Source organism: Acanthaster planci, linkage group LG06 (assembly GCF_054643075.1).
Source record: "Acanthaster planci isolate LZ-2023a linkage group LG06, COTS_SCS, whole genome shotgun sequence".
NCBI classification, from domain to species: Eukaryota; Metazoa; Echinodermata; class Asteroidea; order Valvatida; family Acanthasteridae; genus Acanthaster; species Acanthaster planci.
Window position 1 is genome coordinate 17,677,874 of NC_141782.1, and position 19,136 is coordinate 17,697,009.

General features: G+C 42.7%; 1 protein-coding gene across 6 annotated transcripts in view; it reads right to left on the reverse strand.

Annotated features, from left to right (window-relative positions):
* cep192 (centrosomal protein 192) overlaps positions 1-19,136 on the reverse strand; it is a 95,947-nt gene that overhangs the window by 72,565 nt on the left and 4,246 nt on the right. For all 6 annotated transcript variants that reach the window (XR_015425635.1, XR_015425634.1, XR_015425633.1 and 3 more), the window contains exons 2-17: positions 18,070-18,251; positions 17,546-17,640; positions 16,163-16,291; positions 15,509-15,591; positions 13,878-14,270; positions 12,767-13,102; positions 11,669-11,876; positions 10,725-10,789; positions 9,348-9,545; positions 8,155-8,341; positions 4,735-7,743; positions 4,117-4,301; positions 3,099-3,323; positions 2,378-2,503; positions 1,775-2,089; positions 781-995 (exon numbers count right to left, since the gene is read on the reverse strand). Coding sequence is in view for 2 of the 6 variants with exons in the window: in XM_087137966.1 (XP_086994092.1) it covers positions 781-995; positions 1,775-2,089; positions 2,378-2,503; positions 3,099-3,323; positions 4,117-4,301; positions 4,735-7,743; positions 8,155-8,341; positions 9,348-9,545; positions 10,725-10,789; positions 11,669-11,876; positions 12,767-13,102; positions 13,878-14,270; positions 15,509-15,591; positions 16,163-16,291; positions 17,546-17,640; positions 18,070-18,248 (5,948 nt within the window). In the remaining 4 variants the exon portion in view is untranslated. The remainder of the gene's footprint in view (positions 1-780; positions 996-1,774; positions 2,090-2,377; positions 2,504-3,098; positions 3,324-4,116; positions 4,302-4,734; positions 7,744-8,154; positions 8,342-9,347; positions 9,546-10,724; positions 10,790-11,668; positions 11,877-12,766; positions 13,103-13,877; positions 14,271-15,508; positions 15,592-16,162; positions 16,292-17,545; positions 17,641-18,069; positions 18,252-19,136) is intronic.

Here is a 19,136-nt window from a genome sequence, read left to right on the forward strand (position 1 = left end):
AAGTTCAGGGGTATTTAATGATGCCATTAATTTAACTTGAGTGTATCATCTCTTCGTCTCTCAGTAGTGACTCATGACTGTTCAAAACTTTGAATGACAAATTTAAGAAATTAAGATAGTAAGTCTCTTTCCAGCCTATTGTGTGGAAACAAAAATTACAAATTTAAGTCCTTGTTTTCAATCTTGTTATGAAGATCAATTTGCATTTCACGACAACTTTCAGAACTCAAACGTTCTCATTCCCCACTGTGTGGATTTTTCCTCATCTCTGACGGACACTCTAAGCCATCCAGAAATGCGATAAACATTTGCTCTAAACCTGTCCAAAGTTTGACGCAAAGGCAATCTGTTCTTTTCAAGATTTCTGGGGTTGCAATTTGCATGCAAGGTTATAGCAAGCTGGGAGAACTGGGCTGTTTTCCAATACTCAACTTCGTCTCCGTCTCAGGCTTCATCTCCAAAACCAATCCCCGATTGTGGGCCTAAAGCATTAAAATTAAATTGAGGCACTCTGATGTTTGGCTCTTTTGCATCTCACTTGATGTTTTGTGGCATTATCAGACTTACTATTGCGCTTACAACTTTGAAGTCAGGTAGTAAAAAAGCACTTGAAGCCGGAGTCAGAGCCAAAGTCGAGTATTGGAAAACGGCCCTGGCTTTGCATCATGTGTTTTGTACAATTACACAGAAGTAATAAAAAAAACAATCACGCATGCACAAAATCCTTCTACAAAAGAGTCTCATGTCCCATCGTACATGTGTAACGAGTCCAGTACTTACCCAGTGTCAAAAGACGGGACATCTTTGGGAGTGTACTTGATGAGCACATCAACCTCTTGACCAGGGGCAAGCAATATAGTTTGAGGTACCACACTGAAGAGACCCTGGGCAGACATCACATTCAGTTCGATGTCTAGGTGGATGTTACCTGTGTTCTTGAGGGGGAGCCTACGGCCTGTGTGTTCACCTTGGCTAGACCTCAAGGTGATCTCTTTCTGTAGTGGTGGTCAACGTTAAATTCACAGAGCCAGTTACAAAGTGTTACAGTTATTGTCTTGAGAGTAGCAAAGCAATGAGATGGGAATGTGTACCACTGTCCCTGTTCATAACAAGTTGGACTGCAACATTAATATGATTACACTGCTGGCATTTAGACATGTATCCTCTCTGCAGGTCGGACCAGCTCCTTCACAAGAAACAAGCTCAATGTGTATCCCTTCACAAGATGAGCGTTACTAAACTCAATGCACGTATACATCCAACGTCCTTGGAAGTATATGCCAAGACTGGCTTTCCAGATCATTTTCTAATCTGCCTCGAGCGGCATCAAGAGAGGGCACACATTCCTAGCAACGGAGGCTCCTTTGGTAGGAACTGCATGTCGTCGGTTCACATACAACTATGACATGCGAGCATTGCAGTCATATTGCTACCAACAAAATGAACACTTGTCATCAAGGCTCTTTCAAACCGAAGATGGGGTGCTTCTGCTAAGGGCAGATAGAAGATGTGACCTTTTACAAGGAATCGGAGCCTTTATAAATACAGAATGGTTTCAGGACAACAAGTACAAATGACTTGACCCATGGTGTTGGCTGATTGGACTACAAAGGGAGGGAGTCCCTTGGGAAAGAGGAAAAATACGCAAAATTTATTAAAAAATTTTTACACAATACCTTCTTCTGAGGTTTGTGAATGTGAAACAACTATCGTAAGTCGCCACTTATCACAGCATTAGAACATACAATGCCTGCATCTCTTATATGCCACTTACGGACAATGCTCGGGGAATGTTCAGCTTGGCAAGGCCCACAGTCGCTCTCAGGATCACACTGGTGATTGGAAGGCTACCTCCCTCTGGGACATCGAGCCACACCTCCAGCTTGGCTGAGACTTGCTCTGGGGCTGCCAGCGACCCTGGGGACCCAGCCTTGTCACGCTGCGAGGCCCTGAAGTGCACCCAGAGAGTGGCAGTGTCATTTTGACCGTCCAGTGTCACATGGCTGGGGAGGTTGAGGCCGGAGACAGAATCTGGGATGGACTTGGAGTCCCCCGTGTGCAGGTAGAAAGAGTGCCAAGCTGAAGAGTTCTGGGAAGAAGCATAATGAAAGTGTTAGAGTGTCAGAATTCATGCCGGAAAAACTGCAACCTTCTAGAGGTATAAAAATCATGTAATGCATTGAGAAAAGGTAGTTCAGAAAAACATAACAAATTGAACAAGGATTCCAATGTTCAATGGATGGATTGCTGAGACTCCCTGTACCTTTGCCTGATATTTTCTCATTATCTACAGCAGAACATCACAACTGCTACATAGAGCAATCTTTCAGGTTTATTTTCCATTTCTACGACCTAGAACATCAAATTTGGAACTAACCACTTTGATGAGAAGTCGCAGGGGAACTGTTGAACACCCCTGGTTGATGAGATAGATGGGTGCCGATCTCTCCTTGCCATAGCTCAATACACCCAGGTCAAGGGTGCCATTCTGAGCTCCTTTAACCTGGCAACAAGGAACAGTCAATTAATCAACTCAAACAAGGAGACTCAGGCCAAGCACAATGCCTGACAAGCCACGTCAATAAAGAACAGATGATAAAAACAAAGGTCACTCAGAGCTTAATGCACAACCAGAAACCAAACGGCTTCCACAGTACATCCATAGTTACTCAGGCTACATTTTTAAAAAATGTAACTTGCCGAGTTTTGGAGGCACAATTCCTTTAATTCTTCAGTGCTCTCAAAATTGTAATGAAACAACTGGTCCCCCATAAAGGAAGTTCAGATATTCATTTGATGAAATTAACATTTCGTATGTTTGTTATTCTGATCAAATTTAAGACTTAGTTGCCACAAAGCTTCTGAATGCAATGGCAGAGAAATGGAATGAGAAGTAGTTTGTTTTTGTTACAGCTACTCAAACTACCTTTCAACTTAAAAACAACACACTCTTCCAATTATCCTGAAACATGTTGCGGGAAGCAACTTTGGTGCGTTCAGAACACCTTTCACCGTGGGTCCACTTTTGAAACTACTGAAGAAAAAAGTAGGAAACTTGACCAATACAAACACATGACCAAAAAAATGAATTGACTGACCCCAATAATTGGCTTTTCTGCCCGTGCCAGGATGGTGACGGGCACCCCCTGGCTAAGGTAGGCTACCTCCCCATCAGCCACCACTGGGCTAGAGCTGACCAGGACCTGGGCTACGTAGATGCCAGGCTGATGGGGCACAAAGACCACCTTGACGTCCTCAGAGTTCTGAGGGCTAATGATGGTGCGTCGCTTGACAAGGAATGAGGAAAGGCTGCCTGTGGGAAGCTGCAAGGGAGAGGTACTGCCAAACTGTAGGGTCAATGGTGTGGAAAGTAATCTCACCTCTAGAGGGTACATTTCAAATTGTAACTTTGTCTTGCAGACACCTGACTGTTAAAAACTTTGGAGGACAAGCCCATGTATACACTACTGAGCACCTGTACACAATACCGGTGACATTGACGTTGTTCACAGATTTGTTTCACACTAGGTTTAAGGTCTACATGTACACAGTGCACAAACACTGCCAACAGCATTTGTATTGTATATCAACTATCACATGTCAAGTTAGCAAAAGCACCCAAAGTAATTTATTACACAAGAATGCATATCACATGGTTTGTGTCACACAACATTTTACAATGAGGAAAAACGTTTGTAGGTTTCATGAAATTTTTCTCCTGGTGGAAGGCCACTGTAGGAGGAGCCAAGGCCAACCCAGTGTAATCTGGACAACGGCCTTAAAATCGATGATGATGATGAGGATGTAGTGATATTGAACGTGCAACCTTTCAGATGTGTTAAATAAGAGATGCAATGTAAAACTGTCAAGTTTTTAACAAACTCCTGACATTTGAGGTCCATATACAGTGGTCTATCCTTTGGCATAAGTCATCTCATTTTTACAATACTGCCTTTTGTAGGAGTGTAAAGAAAAAAAATCAAATTGGAGCAGTCACGTAAGACACGTTGGTTTTTCACAAATTGAACTCCACAAAATACCATCAAGTAAAACAAAAACACGCATTCTTCATCACATCAGTCAGCCAGCGTTAAACAGCAGACTATCTTGTCTCACCTCCTCCCCGTTGAGGCTAACGGATACCACCTCCAGGTGGCACTGTAACCAGCGAGGTCCTGGGTTCTGCAAGGGTAGCACAGCCTGCTTGGCTATCCCTAAGCAGCACACACCCTTGATGTTGATGGAGCTCACTACCACTGGGTTGATACTTGGAGCATTCACCCTCGTTGGCTGTGGGGGCACTGCAATAAAATGATTCCCAAAAAATAATCTCTTCAATTCTGACGATTTAATAACGCAACAGCTGCCTTGAAGTACAACAGCACATTCAACAGAACCAAACATTTAGGAGATTAGAAGAGGAGATAATTGGGTTCTTTTTTTAAATCAAACTCTTGGTCAAGTAACTTAAATCTTTGTATTGCAAGATTAAAGTCTTCAAGCAAATAGGTCAAGCAAAGCATTACCACTATGACTCCTTGCACAAAGAAACTGTCAATTACACTTTGCGGGTAATTCCTTATTTTGCCCAAAGGTCATCAGAACTAAAATGTCATTCATACAGATATACAATGAAAATCATCGGTTTAATCAACACTGGAGCGAAATTGAATACACTTCATTTCTAAGTGATGAAACAAAAACTAAAGTCAAAAATGGTAAGAAAACACCCACCATGTTCTTGAACGGATCCTGGTCGATTTGAAATGGTGCCCACAGGATATCCAGAGGTAGTAGCTCCATGGAAGGTAGGTAATGTAGCAAAGCTGGTGGCAGATAACCCATGTGCACTGGGTGGCACAGAATGGGCTGATTGGATTGGTACAACAGGCATGGTGGCAGAGGTGGGATAAGGGGGAACAAATGGAACTCCATTGTCAAGATGCAACCCCTGACCAGGAATTGACACTCTTTCGAGCATTGGACCCAGGTCTCGAGTGCTTGTCAGGAGAGCATGAGTTCCAACAACAGGGTTTGGTGGAAAAGAAGGATCTTGATGTTGTAACTGGTTCAGGGAAGGGGTATCCTGCCCAGTGTTAATAGTCAGTGGTGGAAGAGCTTGTGTCAGGCCAAAATTTGAGGAGAGTGGTGCTATGTGAGGTGCTGCCGATACACTGACTAAAGTAGGAGCTACACTTGTACCCTTCTGGACTGCATCAAGAGTTTTTATCAGTTGACCACTGACATATGAGGGAGCAACTGATAGGGTATTCAGTGGTCTGGTGGTTACTGCCTGCTCATTCAAGTACTGCTTTAGTAAGGCATCAGTTAAAAGACTTTGGCTGGTCAAAAGAGTCGGGGTAGTAGACGACACACAAGTCACAACACGTGGCGCCTTAGGAAATGCTTGGAAGGATGTAATGGGCGGTCCATAAGGTTGAGAAGCTGGAAGTTCAGGCTCTTTTGCAAATGAGGTGTTGATGGTGTCATCATAGCTAGTCTGTGTGCTAGATTCACTCAAGCTGCTGCTTGCTGAGTAAAGAGAAGCCGGTGACTTTTTAGCTGTTGGTGTTGTGTTTGGAGATGCAGAGAACCTATTACTCTCTCTATCAGGTGAGTGTGTATTCCGAGTCTTGTTTTGTGCATGGTCATCTTTGCATTTTTCAAGCTGCTTGGATGCAGGAGATGGCAACTTTTCCCCAATATTCTTCAGAGTTCCTCCACTACCCAAATTAGTCGGCGGGTCTCTTCGCTGAAGATGCCGCAGCTTCACTGGTTTCCACTCCGAACTTTCAAAACTTGGCTGTCTACTTGACTGATGCTCATTCCCTGATGACTGTACTCGTGGTATGTTATCGTTCTCATCATCAGATGAAAAGTCCCTTTTTTGGGTATTCCCATTGACAACACTTCTAACTTGTCTGCTTCCTCTCATTTCAACATCGTTATTTTTTGGTGAGCTACCTTCCTTGAGGAAGCCCCTCTGTGTTTGTCCACATTGCATATCTTGCTCTTTGTTACCTTCTCCTTGGAGCTCTTGAAAATTTAAATTCTCACATTCCCGAGCTGCCTTCACAGACCGTTTCTTTCCAGGTATATCAGTGAAGTTATCACTTTCTTGAGACAAGTCTTCCTGATTATATATCCCAAACTTGTCACTTCCTTGACATTTTTCTCTAGTGACTGACAAAACATCCCTGGATCTGTCAGCACTGGGAGAAACTCTTATTGACTCAGGCCTTCTACCAAGCCCTCTTTCAGTTCTGTATTTCAGGTCTTTCTGCTTATCCGAAGGTAACTTTCTGGCATTTACATTCCTATTTTCTGGGTCACCTAAAGGCTTATTTTGGTACCTTCTATGACCTTCCATTGGTGACCTTGGAGTACATAATAAAGTATCACTGTCTAAGGACTCAAGTGAGTCTCTACTAGCCTGCACAGTTCCACCCTGCGCTTCCTGAGCTTTCTGAATCATCTTCACACGTTCAACATGGACTTTCATACGCGAGTCAAATGATAATTCCATACCAACTAACTCTTTCATAACGCTACTATCTACAGATTCTTTTGGAGAAGATTCCCTGCGCGGAGCCTTCTGCTTAGCAGATGTGCTCAAGAGAGAAGAGCTGCCGGATTGCTCAACAGGAGAGGCCTCTCTTCTTCCCTTCACATTGCCTCTAGATGTCTGGTTCCTTGCTGCAACTCCACGAGGACTGGAACTTCCTGATCTTGGAGCTGCATTATTTCCAGGCTTTTCATCTTGGATTTCTTTCTGTGCAGGAGAACGTGATGCTTGCATAGATTTGTAACTTGTAGAGTTATTTGCCGGAAATTTCCTAGGCAATGAAAGTTCAGAATCTAATCCTGATGGCTGGGTTCTACCATGAGTACCTTCTGACCATTGTTGTGAATCTCCAGTACTTCTGCTCTTATTTGAATTTGGCAAAGTCATTGCTGTTCCTGGCACTTCTGCACTGTTCAGACTGGGAGATTCAGAATGTGACTCTTGCTTGTTAAATGGCACTGCTCTGGTGTTATTTCTTTGTTGGCTTGGAGATTTGGAATTTGGATGATTCCGTAATGCATCAGCTGACTTGAACCTGTTCACAGGTTCTTCTTTTGGTTTGGCAGTTGGACCCTTTTGGGGCTTCCTATTTTTGTTTGACAGGGCAACAATCATTGCAGCAAACTCCTCCGGTTTGGTACAGCTAGAGGCATTGACAATGGCAGCTGCTATAGACGATGTGGCAATTGGAGGCGTCCTTGTACCATCTGGCTCACTCTCTTCCTTTAAATGTCTTGGAATTGCTGGCATGGCCTCTTGGAAGGGCTGAACCTTCAGGTTGGGTTTCGAAGGCAATGTTGAAGGTGTGGTTTGACTCACATCTGGTGTTTCAGCCACGGGAGTGTAATTTACGTCATCCTCCTTTCGGATGAATTTGGACACTCCCCTAGACTCACTATCGCTGTCTACATCGCTCTCATCAGGCAAGCTAAGATCTCTCATATTGAGAGTCGCCATCTGGGGGTCCCCTGAGGTATTCTGGGTGGGCATTCTTTGTTGATGTAGGTGGTTGTCGGCAGATGACCCCTCTGGATCTGCAGCTCTGAAGTACAGGCTTGCCATGGGCAAAGAATCCTTCCCAGCCAAGTAGCCATCCAGCTCAGCAAAAGATGACGAACTGTCCTCAGCTTGTTGAGGAGCTTGCAGCCGTGCAGATCTATTTCTTGGCTTATGTTGGTCTGCATGAATGGACAAGGAATAAGGCCATTTCGATCGACATTTCATCACTACTTTAAATGGGATAAATCGCCTTTTTAACAAATAAGAACAGTATTGTTTAATCCCATGACTGTCACTACTACGGAATCAGTAAGAACTTGGCTTAGCATTTCACCACACACTACACTCAGGCAACATTTTGAAAGTGGCATCAGCCAGAAAAGGAATGGGTCACTCCAATTTAACTGTTCAACCAAAGGTTCTCACAGATTAAGTTTTTAATCACAACACTGACATTTAAATCATGGCAATGACATTCCATCCCACATCCTTCAAAGTCCACAAGGACAACTGATGGATGTAGGAGGATTCCAGCAGGCCCACAGCCAAATATGACGGTTAATAACCTTTGAAATGGAATCTGGTGTTACCTTCTGTGTCTGAGCCAACACCAGCAAACCTGATGCTTTCCCCAAGGTCTTCCATACCCAGAATGCCTTGCACTCTCTCAGTATCACTCCCTGGTTCTTCAGACACCAGACTAAGCCTTGACATCTCCACAAGAGCCACAGGCTCCTTATTTTCTGGGGTTTTGATGTAGCCGGTGCCAAAGCTCGGCTAGGAGACAAAGAAAATGCCACAGATTACCAAACTTGTTTGAGATACTGAAATTTTCAGGAAAAAATGACACACTTGTGACCACATACCTTACCTTTGTGTAGTACCAAGCACTCAGTAAAGGAGAGCATCAAGAGAAACAAGACATGCCCAATGTTACACAAAGATGTTATCACACAGGGGGTCATTTTTTGCACTGCATCATGGGAATGAAGACGTACATTTGTTTGCCCATATTCTTTTATAAAGACTCATCTATTATCACACTCAATCAGTGAACCCTCAATGAAGGACTTGCTTAGGCTAGTTAGCAACGACAAAAGAGCCATCTACTAAAAAACCTTGTGGATAGCCAAATTCTACTGAACACCAGTGGCTTGTACTGTGTAGTCTTCTCTGAATGTCTTACTGCATGCACGTCCACCAGCAAGTTATTATTATTATTATTTTAATTTCTGGCAATGACACCAAGGATTCATCAACTGAGCGCCCCAGGCACTGTAAGCTCACAAGCTTTGAAGAAACCTGTAAATATGAGACAAGCAGAAGCAGTTACAGTTTTAGAGGTGGGAGGAAAACCAAAGAGGAACATTCCGGGTAAAACCTAATCCATGAGGACCGGGCCAGCAATCAAACCTGAGACCAAAGGGGGAAGGCGAAGAAAAACCCACTATGCCAACCCGACTCCCCGTCAAGTCAGTTTGCATAATAATTTCTCTGGCTGAGGGGGATATATAGCAAATCCACAAAGCATAGGGCAGATTTCCACTTTCAGGGAGCACACCATGAGGGTTGGGACTAAGGTCGAAATAATGGTTTGTGCATTTTGCTGCACAAAGGCACAGAAATTTGGCCTTGCATGTGTGTGTTTGAACGAAACAGTGGGAGGGTGGAATACAAATTGTCCAAGATTAAATGAACCCAAAACCACTGAGTGCACACAACACACGATTAAGTTCCTTAAGAAACACCAACCATTTTCGCCATGCCCCATGATAGCACCTACCCTCTTGATGCCATGTTCTCCAGACAGGGATCCCAGAGCCTCTGTTCTTGTCCTTATGAACTCCCCCAGGGACACCCGCTCACCAAAACACTCATCGCCATTGACACCTGGACTGTCCAAGGTCACATGACTCTTGTCAGGGGGAGTCCATCTTGAAGCGCTGTGATTACAAAATTGGTCTGAAGAGATGTATTCATCCTACACAAAGAGGGGTGAAACGTGCAGGGTGTCAACTCTGATTCAAAATAAGTTACACGAGACCGTGAGTTACAGATGTTTGGTGCATACGTGTAGATCACCTGATATGATGATCAAGGCTGCCATTGCAAAAAAATGAATGTATGAGGGTGCATTCCACCAAATCGTTGGATTTCTGTGCGCAATCTCATTAACATTTTGTAATCCAACAGGGGTTTCACAATAAGCAGGGGTGTGAGTGGCCACTTAAAATTCAAGCTGAAAACAGCTAGTAAAAAGCTGAAATGTAAGAAGCCCCCACACGTTTGTACACAGCAGGTGCGCAAAAAAGCTGAAATTCTGGGTCAACATCTTAACAATAAAACCTAAAATCAGCTAAAAAGCTGTATTTTCACACCTCTGAATAAGACTTGCCATAATCAGGAGGGATCATAGAGATATTTCTATAAATCACGAATTTGGGATTGGTAGTTTCCAGTTTGAAGTATTTCTTTCACAAAAAGCCCCAACCTGTGGGCCTATTTTGGAAAGAGGCGGGCGGCTACATTCGGGGCTGAGCGCAGAGTTTATTACTATTGTGAATTGATAATAAACAGTAGAAAACACATCGCACATTAAACAAAAGTTGTGACATGCAACTGCGACCAGTGTAGTTCATATTTCAATTTTAAAAGTCGGCACGGATGTTGCGTATGTCATACAACATAGCATAACATAAACTGCACAATAAAGTTCCAGCATCTGGTGCCCATCATTGCTGAACGAATATCACCACACGACTCACTTTAAACCGGCCATTATTTAATCAAAAGAGTGCATTTTCCTAATGCCTAAGAAAAACTGCTTGGTGTGGCTTGTTAGGGACAATGCAATAACTGCATGTAGGTCTCCCTGTTAGGATGAAAAACACCATTGCTGGTTCAGATGAGGAACATATCTCACTTCTATAACGGTTTTTGCCCTTACCCAACGTATATTAATAAGCACTGTATGCTCAGTGCTTGTCCGAGAGCTTGCGAAAAAACCTCACAAGCTTACTCGGGTGGGACTCGAACCCACGACCTCCTGCTTACTAGTGCAGATGTCTTAACCACTCGACCACCGAGCTTGCCGGCAAAAACCGTTATATATATAATTAACATCTCCCCAACGCAAAAATACATCTTGAAAATATCTCACTTCTCTGAATTGGTGTTCCCTCTCAAACTCCTTCTGGTCCTCTTCTAGAAAAGCTTCTGCATCATCTGCAAAGTCAAAATATTTTTGAAAGTGTCCAAGGAAAAAAAAAGAAGGGTGTCTCACCAAAAAAAGCAAATTGTGACACAGGATGATTCTATGCCTTCATGAAATTTTACAAAATCGGTTCCACGCACTGTTTTAAACACAAAGCTTTGGCTCCTCTGTACAAGAATGCGTCTACTGAGGCAGTTTGATACTTCAAAAAGGCCACGGTCATTATAGAACAAGCATGCGAGGGTGAGCATGCTCAGTTCATGTCAGTTGCCACATAGCCAACCCTGCATACGTAACATACTGCTATTCCCGAATGACCTCAAACACACTTCATTTTGGGCATCTGGGTCATTCCATAAATTTGGGGTATAAACGTGTGACATTTTTTGTGTCACTGTTACATCTGACCTTTTTTATTTGACATAGAAATATCTCTGAAATTGATTGCAAACTATTACTTCTTGTTTGGTAGGTAATTGGCATTAATTCATCACTCTTGAGAAGGACAAATATGTTCTGAACTTACAAAATCACGTCAGATGTGGCAGGCACACACAAAAAAAATGGACCCCTAATTTATACAATGATCCATATGCTGTTGGAATACAGAACTGGCTCAATCTGCTTGAGCATGAAACATAGGAAAATTCATCCTTGAAGCTCAATTCAAAGAGTGAAGGACTAAAATGCACACAAAACATGAATGAAATAAATAGCTACCAAAACTATTGAAGCAACAGCATCCCAAGATAGTATCCAGTGGCTTCATTATTTTTTTCGTTCATTTACTGTTAAAAGGATGGGTTACTTGATCCACGACAGACCTTAACTATCAAGCCTTGTCAAACAATCTCAGCGTCTCTGGGATAAGGCAAAGAACGCCTCTTTACCTTGGGCGATAAATTCACCCTCAAATGCAGAAAGGTCTTCGCCTTGAAAACTGGCTCCCTGCAAATCCTTCTGCACGCCGTCAAAAGGATTGTAAACCCTGACTGAGTTCCCACTGGATGGAGTGGGGGCGTGGCCAAAGTCATCCATCATCTGCTGAATCTGGAGGATGTCTCCCTCGGTGTCTATATCGCCCCCTTTGCCTCCCCACTGAAACACAAAATCAAATCCAGAGGAATGGTGCTGCTGAATGTGTAAAAAAACAATGCCCCAGTGTGCATCAAATCCGACACAAAATTGGTCTTCAGGTGGAATGGTACACCACCAAGTTAAAGATGTCTCTCAAATGTTAGCCGGTCTATTATTTCAACCCCTAGCCCCCATCCAGTACCCTTGCTGAAGAGTAAAAGCATTACGGCAGTACATTCTGCATCCTATCAAACAGTCAGAAGTTGGGTTTTTCATTGAGTCATGGAATTTAGGGGTGATGACGATATTATTTATTTCCAGCTGAAAAACATACTTTTGTAAACGGCCTGGAAGTCATCAACCAATTTTAATATCCAATAAAATGTCAGAGATATACATGCACTGCATCTTTTTACTCATTTGTGCTACATTTGTATCAGAGTTTGCAATACTCAGAGATCCCACCATGGAGCAATACTTACGACACTAGAGGCCAAGAACACTGTCCGAGCCCAATACAAAACATGGTTAAGTCTCTACAGAAGCACATATCTATTCCCATTCATACATATCTTTTTTAGTGAGGAAGTCAAAGGAGGTCAATATATGATGGATTTCCAACGATTTTGTTCTAGAATTTTACTTTCATTTTCCCAAACACTCTCGTCCATTTCATGGAATATCCCGTGTGCAAACTGTCCAAAAGAAATGTCCTTATATGGATATGGGACGCCCATAGCGTGTTCTGCATGCCAGACTGTTTCATATCCAAGTGGCAGGGCATTTTTTAGGCAGCGGGCATTCCCAAATCTCAGTGGGCATCATCAAATGTTAATACACGGTTACATTGCACGTTGTTGAATAGGTAAACTGTCTGAGGTATTTATGAATGCAAGTTTTAGGTCCCTTACAGAGGCGTCCCATCTATTCCCTGTAGCGCCAATCAATGTCTTGTCTGCATCTTGCTCCTCCTCAGTACCATTCCCTCGTCCGTCTTCCTCTCTCCCGTCACCCTCCAACATCCCACTGTTCCAGAACCTCTGGTGCAGCCCTTCCTGAGAGGAATCAAACGCCCCCTCCTCAAAGTGGAAGCTGCTGGCACCGCTCAGGGGGCGCGGTTCGGGGCTTTGCTGCAAGTCGTTCATGGAACCCGCCGCTTGGGGTGGCATGGAGGGGAGTAAGAAATGAGGGGCAAGGCGAGACATCTCTGGTGTTGGAGTTTGTTGTGGGTCACGAAAAACTGAGCCCTAGAAGAAAGTTTCACAAACAGGAAATGTGACATAATTTTATAAAAGAGGCAACTGTAATAAATGTACTCTGTACTACATGAACAGAAACGGTTTTTAATAGAATCAGAGTTGAACATACCAGAGTTGTAACAGACCACCTTAATGCCATAGTATTGTGGGAGCTATTACATAAACACCTGCACGTCAGCTCAGTGCTAAAGCCATTAATTGGTCAGCCATTGAGTACATAGTTATATAGAACTGAACGCATACCAAGACATCACACATGTATAATCTGCCTCGAGTTGAAGTGCACCCTCACTGGCAAAAGAAAGGCAGGCTGGTACTAAGTTTTCCAACCGGTTTCCATCCGCGTCAAACACGCATAAACTTGTGCGCCTATGCAGTGAGTTTGTACCAAAGGACTGTCAATTTCATTAGAAAACAGGCCCTCTTTTGTTCCTATTTGGAATGGATATCTGAAGCATCATGTACCATCAGGCCCAATACATGTTATAGCACCCTAGAATATAATCCCTGAAAAGTTTCTTGTCTTATTCATGTTTTGGACACAGGTGCATTATACATGTAAAATAAATAGACTAACATAGTCAGGCACGGAAAATAGGACCATCTTCCGGTCACTGACAGCCCCTCAGGATGCATAGATTTCACGGGTGACCTCTTCGCCAGTCAATGTGTATATTGTAGGTCTCTCAAGATTTCCTGTAGACACTTTCAAATTCAAAACAGAGCGGCTGATTTTTTGTTTCTCCACTGAACCAATTCTTACCTCAACATTTCTTTCTTGATCACTGTGCCCAGACTGGCTGCTCCAAGACCTAAAGAACACTCTCCTGTTCCCACTGTCTGGCCTGCCAACTGCCCCACTACTGACAACAGAGGGCGCCGTCAGCGAACTGCTCGTCTCTCCGTCACTCATGCCATCACCACCCCCGCCACCATCCCCAGGGACTGGGGAGCATACAACCTCCCCCTCGGCAGACTGCCGCAGGCTCATCTCTTGCCGAGGGGAGGCAGGCAGGGTGGCATCCTGTTCGTCAGAGCTGCCACCCTCTAAGCGCGGGCGAGAATGGTCGCTCCCACTGCTTTCACCACCATCACCAGCATGCAGGCTGGGTCTGTGTTCGGGGGAGACTGGGTACAGCACACGTTTTGCATTTTCCTGAGAAAAGGAAACATAATTATTACAATATTCCACTCGCAGACTTCTGAAATCTTCTGAAAACTTAGCATTCTCAATTTAATGCTGTTATTCCTCCTAAAGACCACATTCGTTTTCAGCAAGGGAATTCCTCGTATGATTCATTCCTCAACAACCATTCTACTAAGAGAACAAACAGACCAGTTTCTAGTAACAATGCCATCCAATATATCAGTGTAGTAGTGAAAACCATCACAAGACCAGACATAAGACCATGCGCAGGACCAGTCACAAGTAACAAGGTCTAAACTGGTCTTGACTACAACACTGCAATATACGTTTGTGTAAGATAAGAGAATGACAAGAAGGAATCACTTATAAAAAAATTGAACAATACAATGCCCCACCAAACATGTTCCTTGAAGAGGCACCTTTCTAACTTTGTGGTCCTACTGCCCATTAAGGCAAACTGAAATCCATCCAGCAAAGTCTGAACAAAACATCAACCTTACCCAGGAAACACTACAATAAAATGGTCTTTTCATGATAAACCAAGTAAGGCCAGCTTTAATGTATCATGAGGAAAAAAACAGTCAATCTATCAATCAAATCCATCCAAGGACATTTATACAGAGCCCAAATTAAGTTTGCTATCCGCCCCGAGCTGAAATACACCCCCAATCGGCGAAAAGAAAGACAGGTGGTTACAAGCGGGTTCTTGCACAAGTTCCGCATGGACGCAAAGACCGGAGTAAATTAGTTAGGAGTACTCAGCGTGCCCCGCGTCAAACGCATATATTTGAGGCGCGCCTATGTGGTGGGTACAAAAAAAACATGGCCTCTTTTGTTCCGCTTGGAGCGGATATGGTGAGCTTTAAGGAGAGTCTTGAATGCACCTATTGAGTCTGCAGTTTTGGAGACGTTAACCCATGCAAATAGCATTCTGTTTGGACTCAAAACTAATTGCGAAGTCCTTTACATAGATATGACAATGCAACTGACGACTACATAGGATATTTTGCATCGGTCGTGTTTTTCCCTATGTCCGTGCAACTGACCAATTTTACAGTGTACTGTACTTCAACAGTCAAGCATTTTTTCCTGTGTACATGTGACTGACAACAATACAACACACTTCTGCATTAGTCACATGTTTCTGTGTGCACTTGAACTATAAGCTGGGACATGATGGAGAACTGACCATTATTGGAATTTCAATCTTGCTCATGAATATGTATGAGGTTGCGCTCAATACTCACTCTCCTGACAGCCTCTAGTTCATCTTCTGTGTCAATCTCACTACTCCCAACGGATTCAATGCCAGTGGCATTCCCTCGCTCACCTAGACAAACAAGTGGAATTCAAGAGAAAACAGCTATACATGCATCTGCATCTCGTTCGAAATTTTAGAAATAATTTGACAGTAGTTGTCCTTTCTTTTGAAGTGTCACGCTCTTGGAGCCGACCACAGACCTTTCGTGAAACATTAAAGTTACAGGAAACACAAATGAAATTCAGAAATATATTATTCAATCCTCTTTTCAATATTTTGAAGACCTCGTACATTATTCAAGTAATTATAAGTTTTCAACATTTTCCAGAACCGCAGAATGCTGACAGGGTCAGTCCTGACCAAAGACTTCAGCACAAGCAGGGCATTCAATATTTGTTGTTCTTTCTCAGCTCCTGTCCTGTATATATCTGCCATGACAACTGCCAACAAATTTTTGCCAAACTTACAAGGCCCCGTCAAAAAATTGTTTCCTACTCCGACTAGTGCCCATCCGCAAGATTTTGGCAATCCTCCAGAACTATACGTGTACATGTACATGCCTCCTTGTCAAGAAGTCTGCCACTCTGTCTTGTTGCTTTGATCTGCATGACTTTGACTCACAGTTTTTGTAGTCACTAACCTGGCTCAAATTCACCATTGGTGTCATTAGCTTGGCTCTCAATGTCATTCTCCCGGCCATCAAGAATGCCATTACTGAATCGTGGCATGTTGATACTACCGTCAAGCTGGAGAAGACTTGTGGAAAGGTCTGTTGGTCACAGATAATAAATGTACAAGAAATAATGCCAATCACTTTCGTTGATTAAACAATCTTGACATGGTCAAATTGAACCAACCGAGGCTTTTCAGTCCCAGCCAAAGCCAGCCTAAATGAAAAACTCCTTTTTGTGTGCTCTATATACATATCTCAAAGCACTTCAAATGATTACCCCATGTCATGGGATCATTTAATGCTTTGGCTCTCAAACAGTACAGTCTGATCTTATCCCTACCTCAATTTTTTTTTTTTTTTTACCATATTCTAAATAAAGCTTTACGTGTATGTCTTAAGCTCTTAGGGCCGGTGGGTCAATACTGCAGTGAGGGGAGGGAGGGTTAGGGAAGAACTGGGGAAGCGACCGGAAGCATGCAGTACATGCCAGCGTCATGTTGACTGAGAAATCATTCCTGTGGGCATGTTTGCACAGCACGAAACAGTCATTTTCCGTTGCTAGATGTTTAAATACATTAATTTCCCCTCAAATACCAAAACTTTTGTCTGAAAATACTCCATCCCATATACAATGTTACCCTTATTCATCAGTTATGTTGTGATAACATCTAGCAGAGCCAGAAACTAGTGGCTTAAAGATTATGGAACCAAACAAATAACAATAAACAAAAAGAATAATAAAACACTAGCAGTTCCTCCAATTAGTCTCCTTTATGAGAATTATTTTCATCTTCTTGTTAATTATTGAACTGTCATCTTCCAAATTTCAGACAAATATGGTTCACATGACTGGAATCATTAATACCAGCAAGTCAGAGAGATTTGAGTCAGCTTTTTACCTTTATATGATCAAGATTTCATCCAACATCTGTTCAATAATAATAGGCAATGTAAATTAGGATCTGGGCTAGTACATGTACATTAAAACAGAAAGGGGTCTCGTTTCCTCAGTGCTTCCCATGCAAAATGCTATGCACAGTGAGTTCCCTCCAAAGGACCACCACTGCTCTGTGAAAACATGCCCTCTCCTGTTACTGCTTCAAGCGGATACCTCTCGGTGAGAGAAAAAAAAAACACTTAGAGACAAACTATCTCGACTAAGAACTGCAACACAACCAGACAACCCACTGAAGTCTATCCAAAGGTTCAATAATGCCAAACCTACCTCACCTGTGTTTCAAACAGAACATGTCTCCCCCCCGGGAACCTCAGGTTAATTCCAACTCAACTGCAAGTGACATCAAATGTAAACATAAGGACATTGTTCGCATCAACCTCCTTTCTTCGTACCTGTCAGTGAGTCCAGCTGCAGAATACCTAAGGACGATGTACTCTGCATGCTGGCAACAGACACCTGGGAGGATGTTAAGCTCTCCTCTATGTCTCTGAAGACAAACAACAAATCAGCATAAAACGGTGACTGGTGGTTTGGAAAACGTAAGAAATATCCCTCAAAATGTACTACATTAAAATTCAAATATAAAATACACGACAGAAACACAAAATGGGTATAGCATACGGGATCCAAAGAATTCAAATTTTGTGAGTATGCAGAATAAAAGTTGGTCAGTGGACTGTAGGAAATTCATTTGTCCACAAATAAGTCTTAAAAAAAGGGTTCAAAAATACTGCAAAAACATGACTGTGAAATATGGTAGATTTCTGGAAGGTTAAATTCAAGAACGCAACTAGCATATTGCTATTTTTATTAATAGGCTGATTTTCAAAAGGCAATCTTGCTTCCCCAAAATTCATTCTCATTGGCAGTTTCAGCACTGTCAGCTAAGCAAGTCACCAAACAGCAGTAAGCTCACTTTCTGATCTTCCGCCCTGTTGAAACAAACATGGGATCACCCATTTGGCCGAGTGAAGACCGCAGAGAGTCATCAAATGTCATCTCATTACCGCCCTCTGCCTCTATGGTCACATCTTGGGCAAGGCTGTAACGCCCTGGGAACGAGTCACTCTGTCTCACAGGATCCATCCTACTCATCTTCTACAAAGGAAAGAAAATCAGTGCAAAGTTAAAGATGTGGCTTCAGAAAAAATAATTTAGACTGTAATCTAAAATTCACAACGTAAGTATGACCTACAGTGCCAAACCGAATCCAACATGTGGGTCCTTTAGTTTACCCTTCACAAACAGGTTCAGGGGAGTCTTTCCTAGTCAGAATGAAGGGCATGTTTTGTCAAGGGAACACTAGTTTGGTCCACATTAAATGTACACGTATGTGCAGTGCATGTACAGTACACATGGTATATTTACAGATTGAACGTACAATGTATAATAGCACTATATCTAAGGCCCAAGCTTCACCTATACAGTATTCACATGTATATGTATGCGTCAATGTTTTTACAAAGATGAGTCCACATGTACATACATAGTTACACACATGTAAATCTAATGCAAAGAACTCAAGAAGGGGGGGGGCAAAACCGAGGTCAGTGATGAAATGATCAACCAATGAGGCACTGTGTAATTCCTAAAGGAATTCAAACAAACTACAAATACTGTAGCATTTCAACAATTTGAAAACAAAAAAGTGTTGACAACTTTGACAACTTCAAATCCCAATGTCCCTTGGCAGCTACCCAATGAGGTAAAAAATGACTGGTGCAAATCACACAGAGCTACAACAAGTTTTGAATATTAAACTAGGAAATAAATATACATGTAGTAGATGGCCAGTATAATAGGTACTAACATACAGAACATTCAGCTTCATGTACACTGAACACTCTCGCACCTTTACTGAACATGACTGGTTCCTTCTATTCCCCAAAAGTTGTCAAAAGTTGCTCCAAAAAGTTTACTAGTTTGTAACTGACTCATTGAAATGAAATGCATACTTAGGACTGATGAAAATTACTTTACAGC